Genomic DNA, 18,839 nt, shown 5'->3' on the forward strand with positions numbered 1-18,839 from the left:
TTAGCTAGGTATGCTGATGGAACTGATGTAAGAGGTAGACTCAACAAATTGTTGTATACACGCATCAATTATGTTGAATAAATAATGTCAATTTTAATTAAAGCAAGTATTATTAAGTTTTAATATATACAATTAAATTAATTTGCAATCCCTATATAACTTAAAATTAATTTTATTATTAATATTAAGTAGACTTTCTTGCCTTCAGATTTATATTTATTTATATCTCAGGAAGTGCCAGTGTAATAATTTATATGTTTATCAACTAAACTAAAATTTTTTTTTTAATGGAATTAATTTGATCCTCCAATAAAAGTACTCACAGGCGAATGGGATAACTTATTAAATTAGAAAAGTATGTAAAAGTTTTTTATCTTCTGATTTCTCATTTCGAAAAGTCAAATATTTTGGACACGTATCCATGCGTAGTATTTTCAAAGCAGTCTGTGAATGTTGAGCAGGACAATTTCATTTTTAACCGACTTAAAAAAGAAGAAAGTTCTCAATCCGACTGTATTTTTTTTATGTTTGTTACGTCAGAACTTTCGGCTAGGTAAACCGAAGTTGATGATTCGTTTTTCATTTGAAAGATGTTTTTTTCCGAGTGGTCCTATTTCGATTTGGTCCAGTCCGGAAAATGGCATCCATGAGAAAACCATAGAAGTCTTAAATTTACATTATACATAAATAAAATTTACATTGTATATGTGCGATATGGACGAAAACTCAATATCACGCCAACCGATTTCGTGATTCCTTTCTTATTGAGAAATTAGTGGGTGTACTTCAGATTCACTAAAAATCACAAAATAAAATAACTTTTCATGAAACAAAAAAAAAGCCGACCTCAAAGAAAATAAAAATTCCAAAACAAATTAATATGCACTAAAAAAAAAACGATAATACAATGCAGTTACAATTATTGTTATTTTTGGAGTCGGTGTCAGACAATGTAGTAAACTGTTGTTTTCTTGACTGACACCGACTCCAAAACAGCATTAATTGTAGCTACATTATATTATCGTTCTTTTTTTTTTACTTTTTAGTGCATATTAATTTGTTTCGAAATAGTTTTTTTTTATTTGAATTCGGTATTTTGTTTATTAAAAGTTTTTTTTTTAATGCTGAATTTTTCTGCTATCTTACCTAGTTTTCTTGTCGAATTTTCTACAAAATTTTAAAAAGAAGATAGAATTACAAAAATTCGTATTTTCTGTATATTGGTTAATCTACTATACCGAAATTTACACGTCAATTCCTGCTCGATTTACACGGTTTAATTCTTCATATTCTTAAAATATACGTAATCCCCTTTTAAGTAGTAACATCTTTTTGGGCAATGTGTCTCTCTCATTTAAGTGGTAAAATATTTTCGGACAAAGTGTGTTTCATTTATTTGTTAACATTTCTTTGGACTTTGAAGAACGCTGTGTATGCTCATCATGCGACCTTATTCTTTAAATTCATTTTCAATGATTATTAATGAATGATAAATTCTTAAAATGTGTGTTAAAAGAAATTACCTTCATACAATAAAATACATATAATTTTGCAAATAATTCTCATTAATGCCAAAACCCAATTAGCCAAAAACAAATATTGATTGGTATGTTTGCATGTCTTAAATCTTATAACCACCTATTGTTTTCATAAAATTACACACTAATTAAAAAATATTCCATATACGATTTTTTATTCACAAGTATGCCCGAATTAAAATAATGATATTTTTACAACAACAAAAAAGTAATAATATAATGAATAAAAATAATTAAATAAATTAAATTAAATTATCAATAATAATAATCGATTTTATTTTATTGTAAGTTTAAATAAACCAATACATTATTAAATAAAAAGTAAGTAAGTATTATTATGAATTGTTGAAAAAATAAAAATGTAAGTTTATCACATATAACTCTAAATAAAATACCTACTTAATTCAATTAAATAATAAAAATGTTCACTTTAAACAACTTATTTTTTTTACCATATTATATTATTATTATTGTTACACAATAGCAGAAATAAAGTATGAAAGTTGCGTCCCTAAAAAGTTACTGCAAGAAAAATTTCCAAAGTGAAATGGCTAATCTTATTACATCGCATGTAAAATTTCTCATAGGATTATCATGAAATCAGAGAAAAATAATTACATTTATTAAAACAAAAATTCCAGTATTCGACAATCACTATACGATTTATTATTCATTCAACTAGGCAAAGAGATGTTGATCTTCAAACAGCTTATCAAATTTTCACCAAACATCATCATTAGTTGCCAGGAATTTCAGAGTAAAAATGGTAGGCAAAAATTTTCTGGAGCTCTTAACCAGGCATGTGCAAACGGGACTCGCAGAAATTCCTCAGACTTCTGTAACTAAAATACGATTAATACAGTAACATCCTAACCAGTGACAACAAAAAATACGAGTAAAACGAACTCATTACCATTAGAGAAACTAAGATAGGTAGAAGAATCGTATACGCGTCTCGCTTCCTTCTCTATGAGCAATGCGGACTTGGATAAAGAGACACACAATAAAGTTTATGGCACACAATAAAGTTATAACAATGGTGACTTCGACTTAAAATAACTGGTCCATGCCTGCTCTTAGCTACCTATTTTCACATCTTTGTAATAAATCAAAATGACTGATATAAATGGCTTCAACAGCAAGTGAAAACAAACAATTGACTGAGTTTATTGTTGAAACACCTGGTTAAGACAGTGTTGATTACGCAATCGTTTGTTTTTTTACGTCATATAAGTAAAGAAAGATAGCCAAACATACATACATACATGTCACACACACTAATTTGCTTATAAAATATTTCAAATAAAAGTTGTTTATCATAAGGAACATTTTTTACATTTAATCTTTTGTTCTATCTCGGTTTACAAAATGGGTCCTACAGACCCAAGACCCATTTGACCTATGTTGCTCATTTACGAACTCGATCACACTTTTTATGTCTTGAGCACGCTATAAAAATTTCAGTTTGATATCTTTTTTCCGTTTTTGAGCTATCGTGCAGACGGACAGACAGTCGTAGTTGTTCGCAGTGTCATTATTTTTAAGCGTTACAACTTGGGACTAAACTTAGTATACCTTGATATTTTTCATATACATGGTATAAAAAATTACACTCGACTTGAATAAAATGAAGGGAAAAAAACAGTAAATATTCACTGTTGTTCATAATATTCGAGCTGATTTTAAGATGAAGCAAGATATATGTAAAAATCGCAGGATGCTGAAAGGAACAAAAATTTTTATTAACAACGATCTACCACGAGAAATAAGAATGGAACTAGGAAAAGAAAGATCTAAACTGAAAGAGCAATTAAATGTAAAGAAGAAAAGAAATAATCCAGATCATCAATCTTCTGAAGAAGGAGATAGTCAAACTTACGGAATTAAACCTAAATACAAGAAAAGCAGAGAAGGACGAAGTATTTCAAATTCTTTTCTACGCTATTAGTAGAAAAAATTAAGCATTAAACAAATTATCCCTATGTAGTTAATAAGTATAAATTAGTTTTTTTGGAATATAGAAGGACTTTTCTCTTAATTAAACAATTACGATATTAAAATATATATAAGTTATTTTAAAAATTTGATGTTTTAGGTTTGATTGAAACTTGGTCATCAAAAGATAAACCGTGGGAAATTGAATAATTTAACAATATTGTAAATGTGGGAAAAGGTTATTCAATCGAGGTAGAAATCCTGCGGTAACTGCAATTTATTATAAAAATAGTTAGAAGGTACAGAAATTTTAAGAGATTACAGAAATTTCAAGCGATTTGAATAAAGTTTTGTGGGGTAAAAATAAGTTTTAGGGGCAGAAATGTAATAGCAGTTGTAAAAAAAGAAATTCTATGAAACACAACAGTAAATGTCTTTGGCCTTACATAAAAGGAGATATCAAACCTTCAAAAGGACATAGCCTGGTCACCACACAAAAATGGTTGGAACGAATTACAAAACCGGATCATTGAAAACAATATTATATCCGAATTCCAATCAGGGTTTAGGGCATCATATGAAACTATGGACAACATAGTCATAATAGATGCCCTTATGAAAAATGTTTAGCAATGAAAAGGCGAAAACTTTACTGTTGTTTTATTGACTCAAAAAAAAGCTCTCGATTCAGTCGACCGAAACATGCTATGGGAGTAGTGACGACTTATACAAATTTCATACTATCGAAGAGGATAAGTTTGTTGTTTTGATGACCAAGTTTGTTGTTTTACACACATTAAAACATGAAAACGTATATATGAGCCATTCTGACTTTTAACTAGTAAATTGTAAAGAATTTATGTTATTTTACTTAATTTGTTTTTTAAATTTTTACGTAAATACATATTTTATAATTTTGTACTATTCTGTAACACAAGCTGTAATTTTGTAATAATTGATTTGCTTTTTGTATATCAATAAAGAATATATATATAACGTAAAACAGCAAGTGAAAACAAACAATTGACTGAGTTTATTGTTGAAACACCTGGTTAAGACAGTGTTGATTACGCAATCGTTTGTTTTTTTACGTCATATAAGTAAAGAAAGATAGCCAAACATACATACATACATGTCACACACACTAATTTGCTTATAAAATATTTCAAATAAAAGTTGTTTATCATAAGGAACATTTTTTACATTTAATCTTTTGTTCTATCTCGGTTTACAAAATGGGTCCTACAGACCCAAGACCCATTTGACCTATGTTGCTCATTTACGAACTCGATCACACTTTTTATGTCTTGAGCACGCTATAAAAATTTCAGTTTGATATCTTTTTTCCGTTTTTGAGCTATCGTGCAGACGGACAGACAGTCGTAGTTGTTCGCAGTGTCATTATTTTTAAGCGTTACAACTTGGGACTAAACTTAGTATACCTTGATATTTTTCATATACATGGTATAAAAAATTACACTCGACTTGAATAAAATGAAGGGAAAAAAACAGTAAATATTCACTGTTGTTCATAATATTCGAGCTTCTTTATATGAACAAGATGAACGGGATTAGGTAACGAAAAAAAATTTCTCTTTTAGAGAAAATGCATTTTTATTTTTTAAACTTTTCCACTAGCTTTTAGTATATAAAGGTTGATTTTAGCGACCAAATTAAATGAACGAATTTTGCTTGTTTATAAACTTCAAGTAACTTCTTAGTTAAACATTATTGTAAACAGATTTAAATGTTTAATATCCTTCACACATATAATGTGGACGCAATATACACCCAACAGAAATGTTGCATTATGAATTATTTGTGTAATTTCTTTTTTATATATTTAAAGTAGACTAAACATTTCATTTATTGGTTTTATAAACGTTTATTGATTTTATATAATTTATAATCAATAAAAAACTTTATTCTGAAAATAAAAATTTCATTTATTATTGTTGAAAACTATATATAATAAAAATAATAATAATGTTGTTCGTTTATTTTGATTTAAAAAATAATTTATTTAGGTTGCACCTTATATATATCGGGATCGGCTCTTACGATTTTGATAAAAATTCGTATACTGATAGTGTTAAACATAAGAGTAAATGCAAAATTGGGGAGAGTAGCCATTATCGTGTCATTTTACCTAATTGTGTACATTTAAGTGATAAACTTTTTTAATTTATTCAAATGATAGAGTAAGAAATTAAAGTATTGATTTCTCTCTAAATTTGAGAGCAAAGCATATTTTTAAGGAACTCATTAAGTGATACTTGGGTATTTTTCAGGAACTGATTCATCTCCAAAAAAAAAATCTTGTAGATAAAAAATAAATAAGTAAATATTACAAACACAATTGGATTAAAATTGTAGCTATTATTAATTTATTCGCTGTTCAATAAACTGTATCAAAAAGTATCATTTTGGCTGTTTTGATAAACCAAGGATGTAATCCGACTAAATTTGGATCATACTTTTCAATTTTATTATCAAAATTAACCTAGCTCGAATACGTTAAATTTGTGATCAAATTGAACCTAGCTCTAATAAGTTTCAAGAATGTGGAGTCCTGGTCCCTGAATTAAGCATATAAATGATAGCTAGCGAAAAACTGACAACACATGTGAAAAGAATGACCAAAAATTAGTGGGTTTGAATAAAATTCCAATGAAATTGGAACAAATTTGCCTGTGTTATTAAAAAAATCGAATTTTGTAACTTTTTAAGTGTTTCATATGTTCGTATAACAAAATTTGCACTCAGTAAACTTTTACTAAGCAGTCTTTTAAAAGGAATTGAGTTACTATCAAATAGAGCATGACATTTAAATTACTTTAAATTGTTTAATTACATTGTTCTAGATATAATTTGTGTACATAATTTGTATTGGCTTATCTAAAAATTGGTTTAAATGCTTCTAAAGATTTATATTATAGAGTGTTACAAAAAACATCCGCACATAAGTAATATTCAATTTTTATTCCATGTATATATGAAATATACATACTATAGTCCCAAGTTAGTAACGCTTAAAAATATTGATGCTAGGAAAAAAATTTTGGAATAGGTGTTCATAGAATCTTCTATTTTGTCCATTTTCGGTTGCCCGCCTGTCCGTCCGTCTGTCAACACAATAACTCAAAAACGAAAAAAGATATCAAGCTGAAATTTTTACAGCGTAAAAATGGAGGGCTGGCTAAGCGGGAACAAGCATAGTATGGCTATTTATGAGTTGGAGCTGCAAGTTAATTATGATATATAATCTCTGATCAAATGTTGTTTGAATTAAATTGTAGATGAATTATCGAAAGTTAAGTGTCGAAAGTAAAAGAAAATTAAATTTTTTTAATGTTTTGGTTTATTTCTTGATCATCTTATTGAAAGCTTAATCCGACACATGATTAATACCACAACTTTCTTGACATTCCAGCCAAGTAGAAATACACAGATATCTTAGTAGTGTTCTTTCATATTAATTACCAAAAAAATTGTATATCCAAATTCTTGATCGTTAATAACACGTCTACACACAATTGCGACGTGTATTTAAAAATCCGGTTATTATTACATTATTTCACATAATAAAGCAGACAAGACAGTTGCAATGGTAAAAACATTTCAGTGGTAAAAATGCAGTAATTATGTGACAAGAGTGCAATTATAATCACCAAAAATAATAATAATAATAATAATAATAATAATAATAATAATAATAATGCAATGCTTTATAAATCTTTTTTTTTACCAATATAAATATCAATAACAGATAAATAAAAGGTATGTTCTCTACACATTAAAAATGTTCGTGAAAATGAACATGTTAAACATGAATACATGCAGATATCGGCTAAGATATATCGGAATAATAATAATAATAATACGTTCAATATGTATTCTACACGTATTGCATTCAAAGTCCGAAGTATGGAAAACTTTAAGTGCATAGGTTTTTCACCTACCGAACAATAAAAACTATTCGCACAATCCAATAGTTTCCATAGCAACTTTAATGGTGTAGACCGGCAGTAATAGTCTAGACTATTAAAATCTAGATCGGCTCAAATCTTCTCAATAATGGGCTCCGACTGTTAAAGCTGCTATCTAAACTATTGGACCTTTCTTTTCAGATTTTATTTAACGCAGATTTTGTTCAGTGCAGTCATAGCCGTGAAAGTAATAGACGGTGAATTAAATAACTAAAGGAAACGATGACCACATTTTGTCCTTCGAACGCTGATCCCTAGAATAGGTTCCTAGATGAGTGGTCGTTCTGTCACTTGAAGAGAATCACTGCACTAAATTAAAAATCTTATATCAAAAATCACCGTATTCATATAGATATCAGATAGATATCTTCTATCAAAGTGTTTGGTCGGTTATCGACGAGAATAGCGAAAGAGAGAGAAGTTTATAGTGAGCGAATGATTTTTAAACTTTTTTTTCAACTTTTTATTGCAATTTTAAACAAAAGCTAGAAAAAAATTGTTTTTGCGTTTCTTTATTTAATTTTAATATTTTTTAAACTTGAAATTCGGTTATTTAAAGTCAAACACAGTACCTATATGTAATTGTGTAGTAAGACATAAAGATAATATTTTCGTTATGATACTTTTAAAACAATCCAATTACATATATTTGTACATTTCAAAAAATATAGTTTGTACAATATCATAAGTTATGTTTTTTTGTAAAATGTGTATGCAATTTATATAAATACGATTTTTTTTTTAAATTAAATCTTAATAAAAATAAAAGACAATGAAGATTGTGTGTCTATTGGAATTTCACGCCATAATTCTGATATGGGATATCGTTCATTAAATACCTACTAAAAATATTAAATGACTTCTTATAAATCCAAAATATGCTGTATTACAACTAGTCTGATGTGAATTTGGTTTTATTCAATGTTATGGTGGATTTTATCTAACAAAATAAACCAGTGAAATTTATCAAATTAAAAAAATTCCCGATAAATAACTCGCACTGAAACGTATCTAAGAACACTCTTTATTAAATTACCTTTTTCCTTAGAGCCTTCTCCAAACTGAACCGATTTTAAGAATTATCGCCTATTGTTTAGTTGTTCCGGATCCCTAAGTTCGCACTTCAAACATAGTTAAGAACACTCCGACAAATTACCGTTCAAGGGATTCACAAAAATTTCAAGTTATTTCACCCGTTTATCATCAGACATACAGCCAGACAGACACACATAGCGGTCAAACTTATAACACCCCTTTTTTGATTCGGGAGTTAAAAATTCACAAAACTAAAGGTGTAAATTTCCAATATTTTTTTATAATACTTTTTCAAAAATCAAATGGATTCAACGTTCAAAAGTATTAAGATGTATATACAAGTTTTTTAATTGATCCATTTTAGACTTCTGCTACTTAAAATTTTATTAGACCGTATCTTTTCATTCATCTAGTGAATATTAATATTTTTAAGAAATAAGTAATGCTTGACATATCTTAACAAAACTTGGAATTCGGCCAAAAAAATAAGTCAGTTATTTTTGAATATTATTTCTATTTTTACATATTTACTAAAATTTATATAATTTTCTAAGAGTTCAAGAATTTTAAATATGTTTTTAATCGTTTGTAAAATACTTCTTATAATTTCTGTAAAATTTAAGTTATTTGAAAGTAAAATTTCAAATCACCTATAAATTTTTTACCAAAAATATAATTCCTTTCATATATTTATGAATCTGAAAGATTTAGTGCGAATAGAATGGCTGTCAGATTAAGTAAATGGAAATTGTGATTTTTTGAAAGAAAAAAAAAACGTTGAGATAATTTCACGGTATGAATTGTGGCAAAATACCCATTATAAATATTACGCTAAATATTAGCTCAATATTACGCTAAAATCATGTTGAGTTAGCTAAAGGTATCTAGAGGTAACAGAAGAGACGTTTTGAATTTGGTGAATTTCAAGATCCGGTCAGATCAAACATTTCTTATACCATAAAAAATTTCAAATCTGTTACTATTCGTTTAATTCTGCCTGTTACATTTATATACTTGGTCCCAATTTCGGCCCTGGCCTTTGATCAGGGTAGAGCGAGATCGTCACTCAGCGCCCTTTAATCGGTGCTTTCACTTGGCATAAATTTTATTTTGTCTTTATGTTAAATAAAGAATAACAATCAATTTTTTTACATTTGGGCCTTTTATGTTAAATTTGTTAATGTTAAATATAATTCCAACTATTTTTTTTAGTCGCTTCATTCTTAAGCTTCATTGTTTGGAAATAGTCTTAGGATTTTTTCTTTAAAATTCGTTTGGTTTTATTGTAGCTTCTCATTTGTACATATTACCAATATATTCCTCTCTCCGTTATTTTATTTCTAAATCAATCCTTTTCAACCCATTTGCAGATAGGTTTTCTGTATTGATTTCCTAGAAAATCCAACTCTAAGACAATAATTTATGGAATGCGGCTAATAACTAAAAATTATTTAAAACTGTTATATTTTTGTTTTTATTTGAAACAAATTTTCTGGTACATAAAACAATTTAAACAGACTACTTAAACTTATAAACTGATAACAAAAAACAATAAAAAACTTACAAAAATGCAAATAATAAACATAATAAGTAACCATATTTAATGCAACAAATAAAATGCTATAACAAGAATTATTAATGTCCTTTCTTGAATCCCCATTTCTTATGATCTTCATGTTCACCTTTCTTTCCATAATCTGATTTATGTCCGTAATGTTCATCATGCCCACCAGCATGTTTGTATCCTTTCTCATCATGGTAATGTCCACCATGTGATTTCTTACCTTTGGCACCTTTATGATCTTCATGATAGGCAGATTTATGATGTCCACCTTTATGGGAGCCACCTTTATGGCCACCACTTTCATGATGATAACCACCATGTTTGGAATGATGTCCTTCATCGTGATCTTCATCATAGAAATGTTTTTCTTTTTTAAATTCATCCAATTTGTGTACATCATGTCCACCTTTTGTGCTATGTCCCTTCTTGTAGCTACCTTTTTCTGCGTATTTGTGTCCTTTTTCACCTTTCTCACCTTTATGATGTTCTGAATAATAACCATCGTCGTGATGATGTTTCTTTTTATGGCCACCGTGATCACTGTAATGTCCTTTGTGTCCTTCTTTATCATGATGTCCTTTATGGCCTTTATAATGATGATGGTCACCTGAAAAGTAAAAATAATTTTTAAGGTCTATTTTCAAACTCAATATGTAATGTGCCAATTAACGGAAGACTCTGTTTAATAGATTGCACAAATTTGATTTTCCAAAAATCTACAAATATATAATAATCACTAAAGATTGATTATTCTGGAAAGTATTACTGACTTGTCGTAAAGGAAGGGAGTATTCTTTATTATTTCAAGTTTTCTAGAATAATAATGGCTTCCTTCTAATTACTCAGAGTGCTCTTATGTCCTAAGGATAAGTTCTGTCCTAAAATCCCATGGAGTTTACCTAGGTAAACGCCTTAAAGCGTCTGTTGTCGGAAGGCTTAAACAAGAGGACCAAAAATTTTTTTTATTTAAATTTTAGCTAGTCAATTTCTAAACTAAAAATCTTTGCTTAGTCTATTGAGAGAGAGCATTTTCACGCATTTATTATTCAGAATAAATTTTGAACAAATAGAAAAAACGATAAACTTTAGCAAAATTTATTTTCTACTATGCTTTCGAGATAACTTTTCATTATATAAACAGTAGGTTTGTAAACTCTATCATCAAAATTTTTAATAGACGTTGTAAATTTTTCCCCAATCATCGCGTGCCAAACTTTTTTATGAGAAAGTAAAAAATATTTGGATCAAAAAGGAAGTATGATGAGAGTCGTCTGTATTTTGATGAAATTCAAGAGATAGTCAGACCTTTCATTTTCTGATTTTTTTATTTTTCACTTCTGAATAATCCAATAACATAATACATTTCACTTTGCTTCAAATCCGGTAGTACTGATTTGTGATCTCGAGCGCCCTTAATTGAAGACAGTTTAAAAGTTTTAATTAAACCAGTCTTAGATATGACCATAAATTTTTTTTAAATCGCATCAATTTTTGCTCTGAAAGTTAACTCGATTTAATTCGACCCTGATTACATTTCTTAAACATCTAACTGACATAAAAACCTACAGTTTCTTTTGCATTTATAACAAATAGAGCATTGAATCCAATCTTGCAAATCATTTTATACTTCAAAACAAAAAATTTGTGCCGATACAAAAATTTACTTGAATTAAGAGTATTTTAAATAATAATTAAAGAAAGGAAAATAAATTCTTAAAGCGATATGAAATTTTGCTGTGGCAAGAAATATTTCTTGGTGTAAAAAATTTTGTTCTTTGAGACGAAAACCATATTTTCTGTGTATAATAAATTATCTGATATTGAATCTAAACAAACCTTTGTATCCTTTATCAGCCTTTTCACCATGCTTGGAATGATGATCGGAATGATGTTCTTTGCCGCCACCTTTCTTCCAATGATGACCACTTGCAGCTCCAACTAAATCACCAACTAATTCACTACCGGCCGAATCTAAATCACCAATTAATCCATCTTGGTTATTATTATTGCCACGGAATACAATCTCAACTAATTCCGGACTTAATTCACGTCGTTCTCTACTATTCCCTATTTCACGTGCCTCGATGCCGGTGATGAATAAACATATTCCTAAGAGTCCTAATACACCAAATTTTAATAACATTGATACAATAATGTTCGGCTCACGATTCATTTTTTTCTATGTGTGAAGTGTAAATCACACAAAGTTGAACTAACTCTTTGAATGCGCTCCGTATTTCAAATGTGATTGCTATTTATAACAAAATTAAGTTACGTCTATCTTAATACCGCAACTAACATTCAAATGTAACAATATAACCTCTATGTATCGACTTTAACTAGTAGATTGTGGAATGTTGCTAAATTTCGATCAGTAATTTTCTCACCTTTAGCTATCGATTTACCCGATAATTTGAAAATTCCGTCTGGACGGTCATTTGGAAAATTTTAAACCTTTAGTCACTAATATGTCACTATCCAATCAATTTGCTAAGTGTATTTAAAGATGTAGGAGCAGGGTAACAACTTATTAAGGCTTGGTTTTTTTTTATATGTAGGTAATTGAAATTCATATAAATCAATTATCAAACTTTCAGTGGGGTTCATCGAGGTCTCTGGATTTAATTGATTATTCAATGTTAAAGTTCGAGTTTTAATGCAATGATATTATGGAGAAATGCCAAAACGCGGCATAGTTTTATTTTTAATAATTTTCGAAAACCAAGGCAGATATTGATACACTAATTATTGGTCATGATACCACTAATTCAGTTTAGTCAAAAGTTTGTAACGCTTAGAAATATTGATATTACAAAAATTTTGGTAAAGATGTTCACTGTTCATGCTCGACTTCCAAGTGACAAAAAGTATAAAATGTTACAAATGACCGTCACAAAGGATTTATCAATTTTTCCGTCAATGATAGTTTTGCATAGACTTTGGTATTCCGAAGATATACAGGTGAGAAAAATTATTAAGCAAAATTTTTCAATTTTCGTTACTTCTTGATAATCGAATTGTTACGTCATAGATTTTAAAAATACCTATTTTGAAGTTCGATGTATTTGTATGAAGAGGATAACTGAGTTCAGTCTTTGTTACTCTAAAAACATTCGAGTTAAGAAAGCTTGCAACGTATAAAACATACAAGTAAAAATAATACTGAGTCAAGTGTCTCCATAACCTGCGTTTCCTTGAGTATTGACATTTAAAAATTTTTGAGTATTGAGTATTTTATTGTCTTTTTTAAATTATTGAATAGAAAAATTTCTTACCTAGCGGATAGCTAGGATCATTTACTTCAATTTATCAGTTTTTTCTGTACGACACTTGATTTCTGAAATAAGGGCCATTGAAGGAAAAGTCATTTTTTTTATCATCAGTAGCTGAATTAAAGCTGTTTTGACAAAGCATCTATTCAAATCTATTAAAATTACATTAAATTTATTTAAATTGTTGAAAAACACAGCCCAAATTTAGTGGAATACCATTTTTGTTTATGAAAAACGAAACAGATTTGCGAACTACAGGGAAATTAATTTGTATAATTTTTGATGAATCGCGAGACAGATTACATCCACTTTAGAGTAGAGAAATCTCTAGACATTCAATTTTCTACGCTTGTTCCAAACCAGGTGACTATCCTAAATATGGATGTCATTTGTCATATTCAGATCAAATGATTTTTTGTTTGTTTTTAAAAATAATGTAATGTCGCGTAGTCACTGTTGTGTGTTAAGATACACTTCGATTCGATTTGATTTTTATTATTGCAATTATTGATTATTGTGTAATATTGAAAGTTTTATTATTCAAGTATTATTTAATTTTTATTCTCTATTGTTCTAAAGTGTTGTAAGTACCTATTTAAGTTCTATGATTCTTATTTTTCTTACTATTTATTCATAATTATGCGCATATCCTTCCGGATTTGAAGGTTATAGTTGTTGTATTTGGTAACTATTTAGTACATAAAAAAAACTTTTAACAAAAAGAAAACCGACTTCAAAAGAAAAACTTTTCCCAAACAAATTAATATGCACTAAAAAGTAAAAAATAACGATAGTGTAATGTAGCTAAAATTATTGTTATTTTTGGAGTCGTATCAACCAAGAAAACAACTCTATATTATCGTTATTTTTTTACTTTTTAGTGCATATTAATTTATTTCGGAAAAGTTTTTCTTTTGCAGTGGATTTTCTTTTTGTTAAAAGTTTTTTTATTTATTTTGTGAGTTTTAGTTAATCTAAAGTACACTAACTAATTTGTCATTAAAAAAAGAATAATCGAAATCGGTTGGCTTGATATTGATTTATACGGCCTCTTATCGTGCATACTTAATGCAAATTTAAGACTTTTATGATTTTCTCATGGATGCCGTTGTCAGAACTGGACTACAATGGTACCACACGGGAAGCACCAGCCTGGACCAAAATAAAATGGAACCGAATAGATAAAGAATCATTAAAATCGGTTCACCCAGTCGAAAGTTCTGAGGTAACACATATTTTTAAAAAAATATTCAGTCGAATTGATAACCTCCTCTTTTTTGTTTGAAGTCGGTTAAAAAGGAAATTCATGTAAACCTAAAAAATGTTTATTCTTAGTAGTAAATACAAAAATAATAATAAGAAAATTAACGAATACGCTAAAAAGTCACAAATAATTTTAATGTGTTATAAATAACTTTTTCATTAATAAATATTTAAATCAATCAATTGCCAAAAGGTAAATGTCCTGAAACATATTTACCAGTTATCTAATGTAAGATTACTGGTTGATTCTTTTTATTTGGTCATATTTCGAAAAATTATTAAATTCAAAATTTGTACCTTAACTTTTTTACATTTTTTTCAAGGTAAACCGAATTTCCCACAGCCTCCACCATTACTTAACTATATTATATATATTCTTTCATCTTCTATTTCGTATCATATTTTAAAATTTTACTAAACAATAAGAAAATTTATAATGTTTTGTGAAATTAATTTGAAAAAATTTCTGCCAAAATAAAACAATCGCCGATTGAAATATTAAAGTTAATATTTTTCGATACTATGAAATTTTTGAATTCTAACTCTTAATACTTCCGATTTTATCAATGTTAATTCTCTTTTTTTATTTGAAAAAAATGTATTTGTGTTATATTTGAAATGATTGTCAATGAATTGGAAACCGATTGTGTCAAACGACAAACCATGTTATGATAATTTAATAGACATTTTTATTATCTATCAATACTTTCACCAATACCAGCATTTTTTATACCCTATATATAAAATTATATCAGAGTGTTTTAGATAAGTTAAGTCCTAACTTGATACTTATTTAAACAAAAACAAATTTTGGTACAAGTAAAATTTTATAAAATCATCTAATTAGTCCCTTTTTGTGTATCCGATTACCCAAAAGTGAAAAGAGTTCTTTTACGGAAATGTCGAATTCAGGATGTAAAAAGTGACTTGAAGTTCGTAAACGAACAATATAGATTAATTTGGTCATGAGTCCATAGGACCGATTTTAAAAACCGAAAAATATAACACAAAAATTTAAATGAAGAAAATACTACTAATGCAAAAAATTTAAAATTAAACATTTGATTGAAATATTTTTCGTAAATATCTTGTTTCCCATCCAATTATTTAAATTAATTTTTACGAAAATTTCTGTGTTTGTTCAAGAATTTGTTCTAAAACATGTAGATTCCAAAAAACAACATTCTAGAAAAATTTTCGAAGAAAAACGCCCGCCATTTTATTTTTATTGAAACAAATTCAATATTAAAGTCAGTCAATTGTTTATTTTCACTTGCTATCTTCTTATAATATTGCTTGCTTACATAGATACAAGATAAAGGAAGTTTTGTACGTAACTGTTTAAAGCAAAATAATCATAATTGATTAACTTTTACTTTCGGAGAATTATTTAAAAAATTCAAAATATAGACAATGCATTTTTCAGATGCAACTTTTTTCTAAAACAATTAGATATCAAGATAGTGCAAACCTAATATTCTTCTATCTACTAGGTATGAAAGACCTTTCCAAAAGAGTGCTTATGTGGGAGTTATTATGGAAGTCAAATTTAGCTTAACAAATCAAATTTGGGTAAATTTAATTCAGATAATGAACATATTTTTTCATTAACTTAAATCTTATATTATATTTCGCTTTATTTTATTTCGAAAACGGAATAAGTATAAGTCAAGTTTATGCGAAAATTCTGATTGTATATTTTATAAGGATGAATTTTCTCAAAAATAACACTCTGCAACGGTCAACTCTTGTGTGGCTGGTTGAGTTGTATTTATTTATTGCAAATAAATTTAATCGATGTAAAAATTGATAGAAAATTGCTTCATTCAACAATATAAATACAACACAATAATGGATGTGTAATATTGTATTTCATGCAACAGCTAGAACATTACAAGTAAATTATTGCCTATACGTTGACTGTTGAGTAATGTAATGTGTGCCCTCTTGTATTGTTGCTCTGTAGCTAGTGATTTATAGATGGTTTTAGTACAGACTAAACAGTGTTGGTATCTTGACTTGACAATTATTATATGGACGATTTTCCAGGTTATTTTCTTTAATCTAGTAAAGCTTTTTGTGAGAAATCATGTTAAGAAAAATGTATTTTCACTTGTGTCTAATCTAACAATGTAAAATTTTTAATTTCAAGATTTCTATTTTGTAAGTAAAATTTTAATACTTATTTTCTGTTTTGGAAAATTGTGTCTCCGAACCCAGTTTTTATTTATTTAGTAATGATATGTTGTTTACTATATTTTTTTTCATTCTTCATGATTCATTCTAGTCACACATAATTTAAAATAATTTTTACATTAAAGAAAACTGTGTTCCGCTTTTCTAGGAAAATATATTTTATTTCATCTAGAGCTTCACAATACTAAATTACCAACTAACACTCTCATTTCGTTGTAAGTAAAAATTTCTTATACGAATTATGCAGCATGCGTCGTACTATTAAATACATTTCGTAGTAACAATGGAATTTGAGATTGTGGCAACAATTGAAAGTAGTTTACAATGTTATCGTATTTTTCAATTCATAATATTTGGCGGTTTGGTTGAACATTTTAACTTAGCAAAAACCTTTATTCTATTTATTTATTTATTTATTTATTGAATCGTTAAGTGAATTAGAAATTTATTTTTTATTTCATTTTTTTTTTTTTTTTTTTACTAGCGTTTATTCAATTTTTATATTTATAATAATATAAGATCTGACCAAAAACATTTCTGAAATATTAATAGTTAATTTTTGAAAGGCTTTTTAATCATAAGTCAATTTACTAAGCCGTTTGAAATGTAAACAGCTTATAACATTGCATTATATTGCATTATATGAAAAGTTATTGAAAATAATGAATAACAAATTTTAAAATTTTGTTGAAAACAATAATCGTTGATTATGTTATCACCAGGTTAATATCAGTAGTATGTAGACTAGTTAGCTCCACTTTAGCTACTTTCTTTATAATTACAATAGCTTTTTTTTTAGAAAAAAAAGGTTTATCTATTTAAATAATCTCACGATTGATCAAGCAAAAAATTTTGCACAAAGACGATTTAATTAAAATTCCCAAATACTAAATCGTGTTAAATTTATTAAAATTAGTCGTTCATTCGATTACCATAAACCGTGTCCGTCTATCATCGAATCTAGAATCTAAAATTCACATTGAAAGTAGTAAATATAATTGACAAAAAGTCCATTGTTTTGTTTTATATGATAATTTTAGTTCATTAAAATGATATAAAAGAGTTTCGATCTATTTATATTCCTGTAGGATGATTAAAATTGACAAACAACAAATAACAATAAGTGGATTTTATTTCCAAAAATGTTGATTCACAGGCTAACAAGAATAAAAAATTGAAGCGAACTGCGTGGAAATATTCATAATTCTGATATTTTTCCTGTCTATTATCAATATGCGTTTTTACATAATAATAACAACATTGATATTAGTACTAGCCTTTACTCGCAACTTCGCTGGCGATAATGATTTATTTCAATTATTTTATTCGATGATTCATGATTCATTTCAAGTAATTTATAAGATTCATTTAGTGTATCATTAATTCATTAAAAGAAGCATTGATTCATTTATAGAACAGTTCAATCTATGTACGTTAAAGATAAATCTTCCACTTTGCATTCTTTAACCCACTGCCATGGAGCTCTCTGCGCCTGCAATTACTCTTAAGCAAAAAATTGAGTTGAAGGTCAGCCATGGCCACGCATCACAGGAAAAAAATAATCTATGATTAGGGGGATGATTTGCGAAGTTTCACGGAAGTCCTATTCGAAAGCAAAAAACCCTTTCTTGCATATATACAATAAAAAGGTATTCCTGAGGTGTTTTTTCTATTTTAGGGTAGATATGACTTAGATGTTGAAATTAAAATTAAAATAGATTAAATTCTATACCCCATTCTGATATATAAATGATTGTTTCAAGCTATAATAAAGTGAATAATCTAACCCTAACTTGAGAAATGATTGGTTCCCCTTCAAGTGTTATTTTTGCGACAAAAAGTACCCTATGTTCTTTTCCAAGGTCATATCTATCTCTAAACCGCAAATTAATCAAATTTCTTTCTGCTGTTTGGGGATGAAAACATAACAGGCAAACAAAATGACAAACAAACAGAATTACTTTTGCATTTATAATATTAGTTTGGATTGTGTAAAACTTATTTTAATAATATAATGAAAAGATTCGGTAGCTATAGTTAGTTATAT

The 18,839-nt window shown here is 27.9% G+C and overlaps 2 protein-coding genes across 2 annotated transcripts in view; one reads left to right on the plus strand and one right to left on the minus strand.

The window, feature by feature from the left end:
• LOC123293816 overlaps positions 1-18,839 on the plus strand; it is a 345,565-nt gene that overhangs the window by 216,954 nt on the left and 109,772 nt on the right. The gene's annotated exons all lie outside the window — the stretch shown is intronic.
• LOC123293817 (histidine-rich glycoprotein-like) lies at positions 10,049-12,285 on the minus strand. Its single transcript, XM_044874751.1, has 2 exons — positions 11,898-12,285; positions 10,049-10,668 (listed from the first exon to the last, which is right to left on the minus strand). Exons 1-2 carry the CDS (start codon positions 12,232-12,234, stop codon positions 10,133-10,135), a joined length of 873 nt encoding a protein of 290 aa, XP_044730686.1. The 5' UTR covers positions 12,235-12,285; the 3' UTR covers positions 10,049-10,132.

Source organism: Chrysoperla carnea, chromosome 2 (assembly GCF_905475395.1).
Source record: "Chrysoperla carnea chromosome 2, inChrCarn1.1, whole genome shotgun sequence".
Lineage (NCBI taxonomy): Eukaryota > Metazoa > Arthropoda > Insecta > Neuroptera > Chrysopidae > Chrysoperla > Chrysoperla carnea.

Excerpts from the sequence above, each read along its gene's own strand:
- LOC123293817 (XM_044874751.1), bottom strand. The coding sequence starts at position 12,234 with ATGAATCGTGAGCCGAACATTATTGTATCAATGTTATTAAAATTTGGT. Across the intron at positions 10,669-11,897 it reads GGCTGATAAAGGATACAAAG|GTGACCATCATCATTATAAA; the intron begins GTTTGTTTAGAT and ends TTTACTTTTCAG.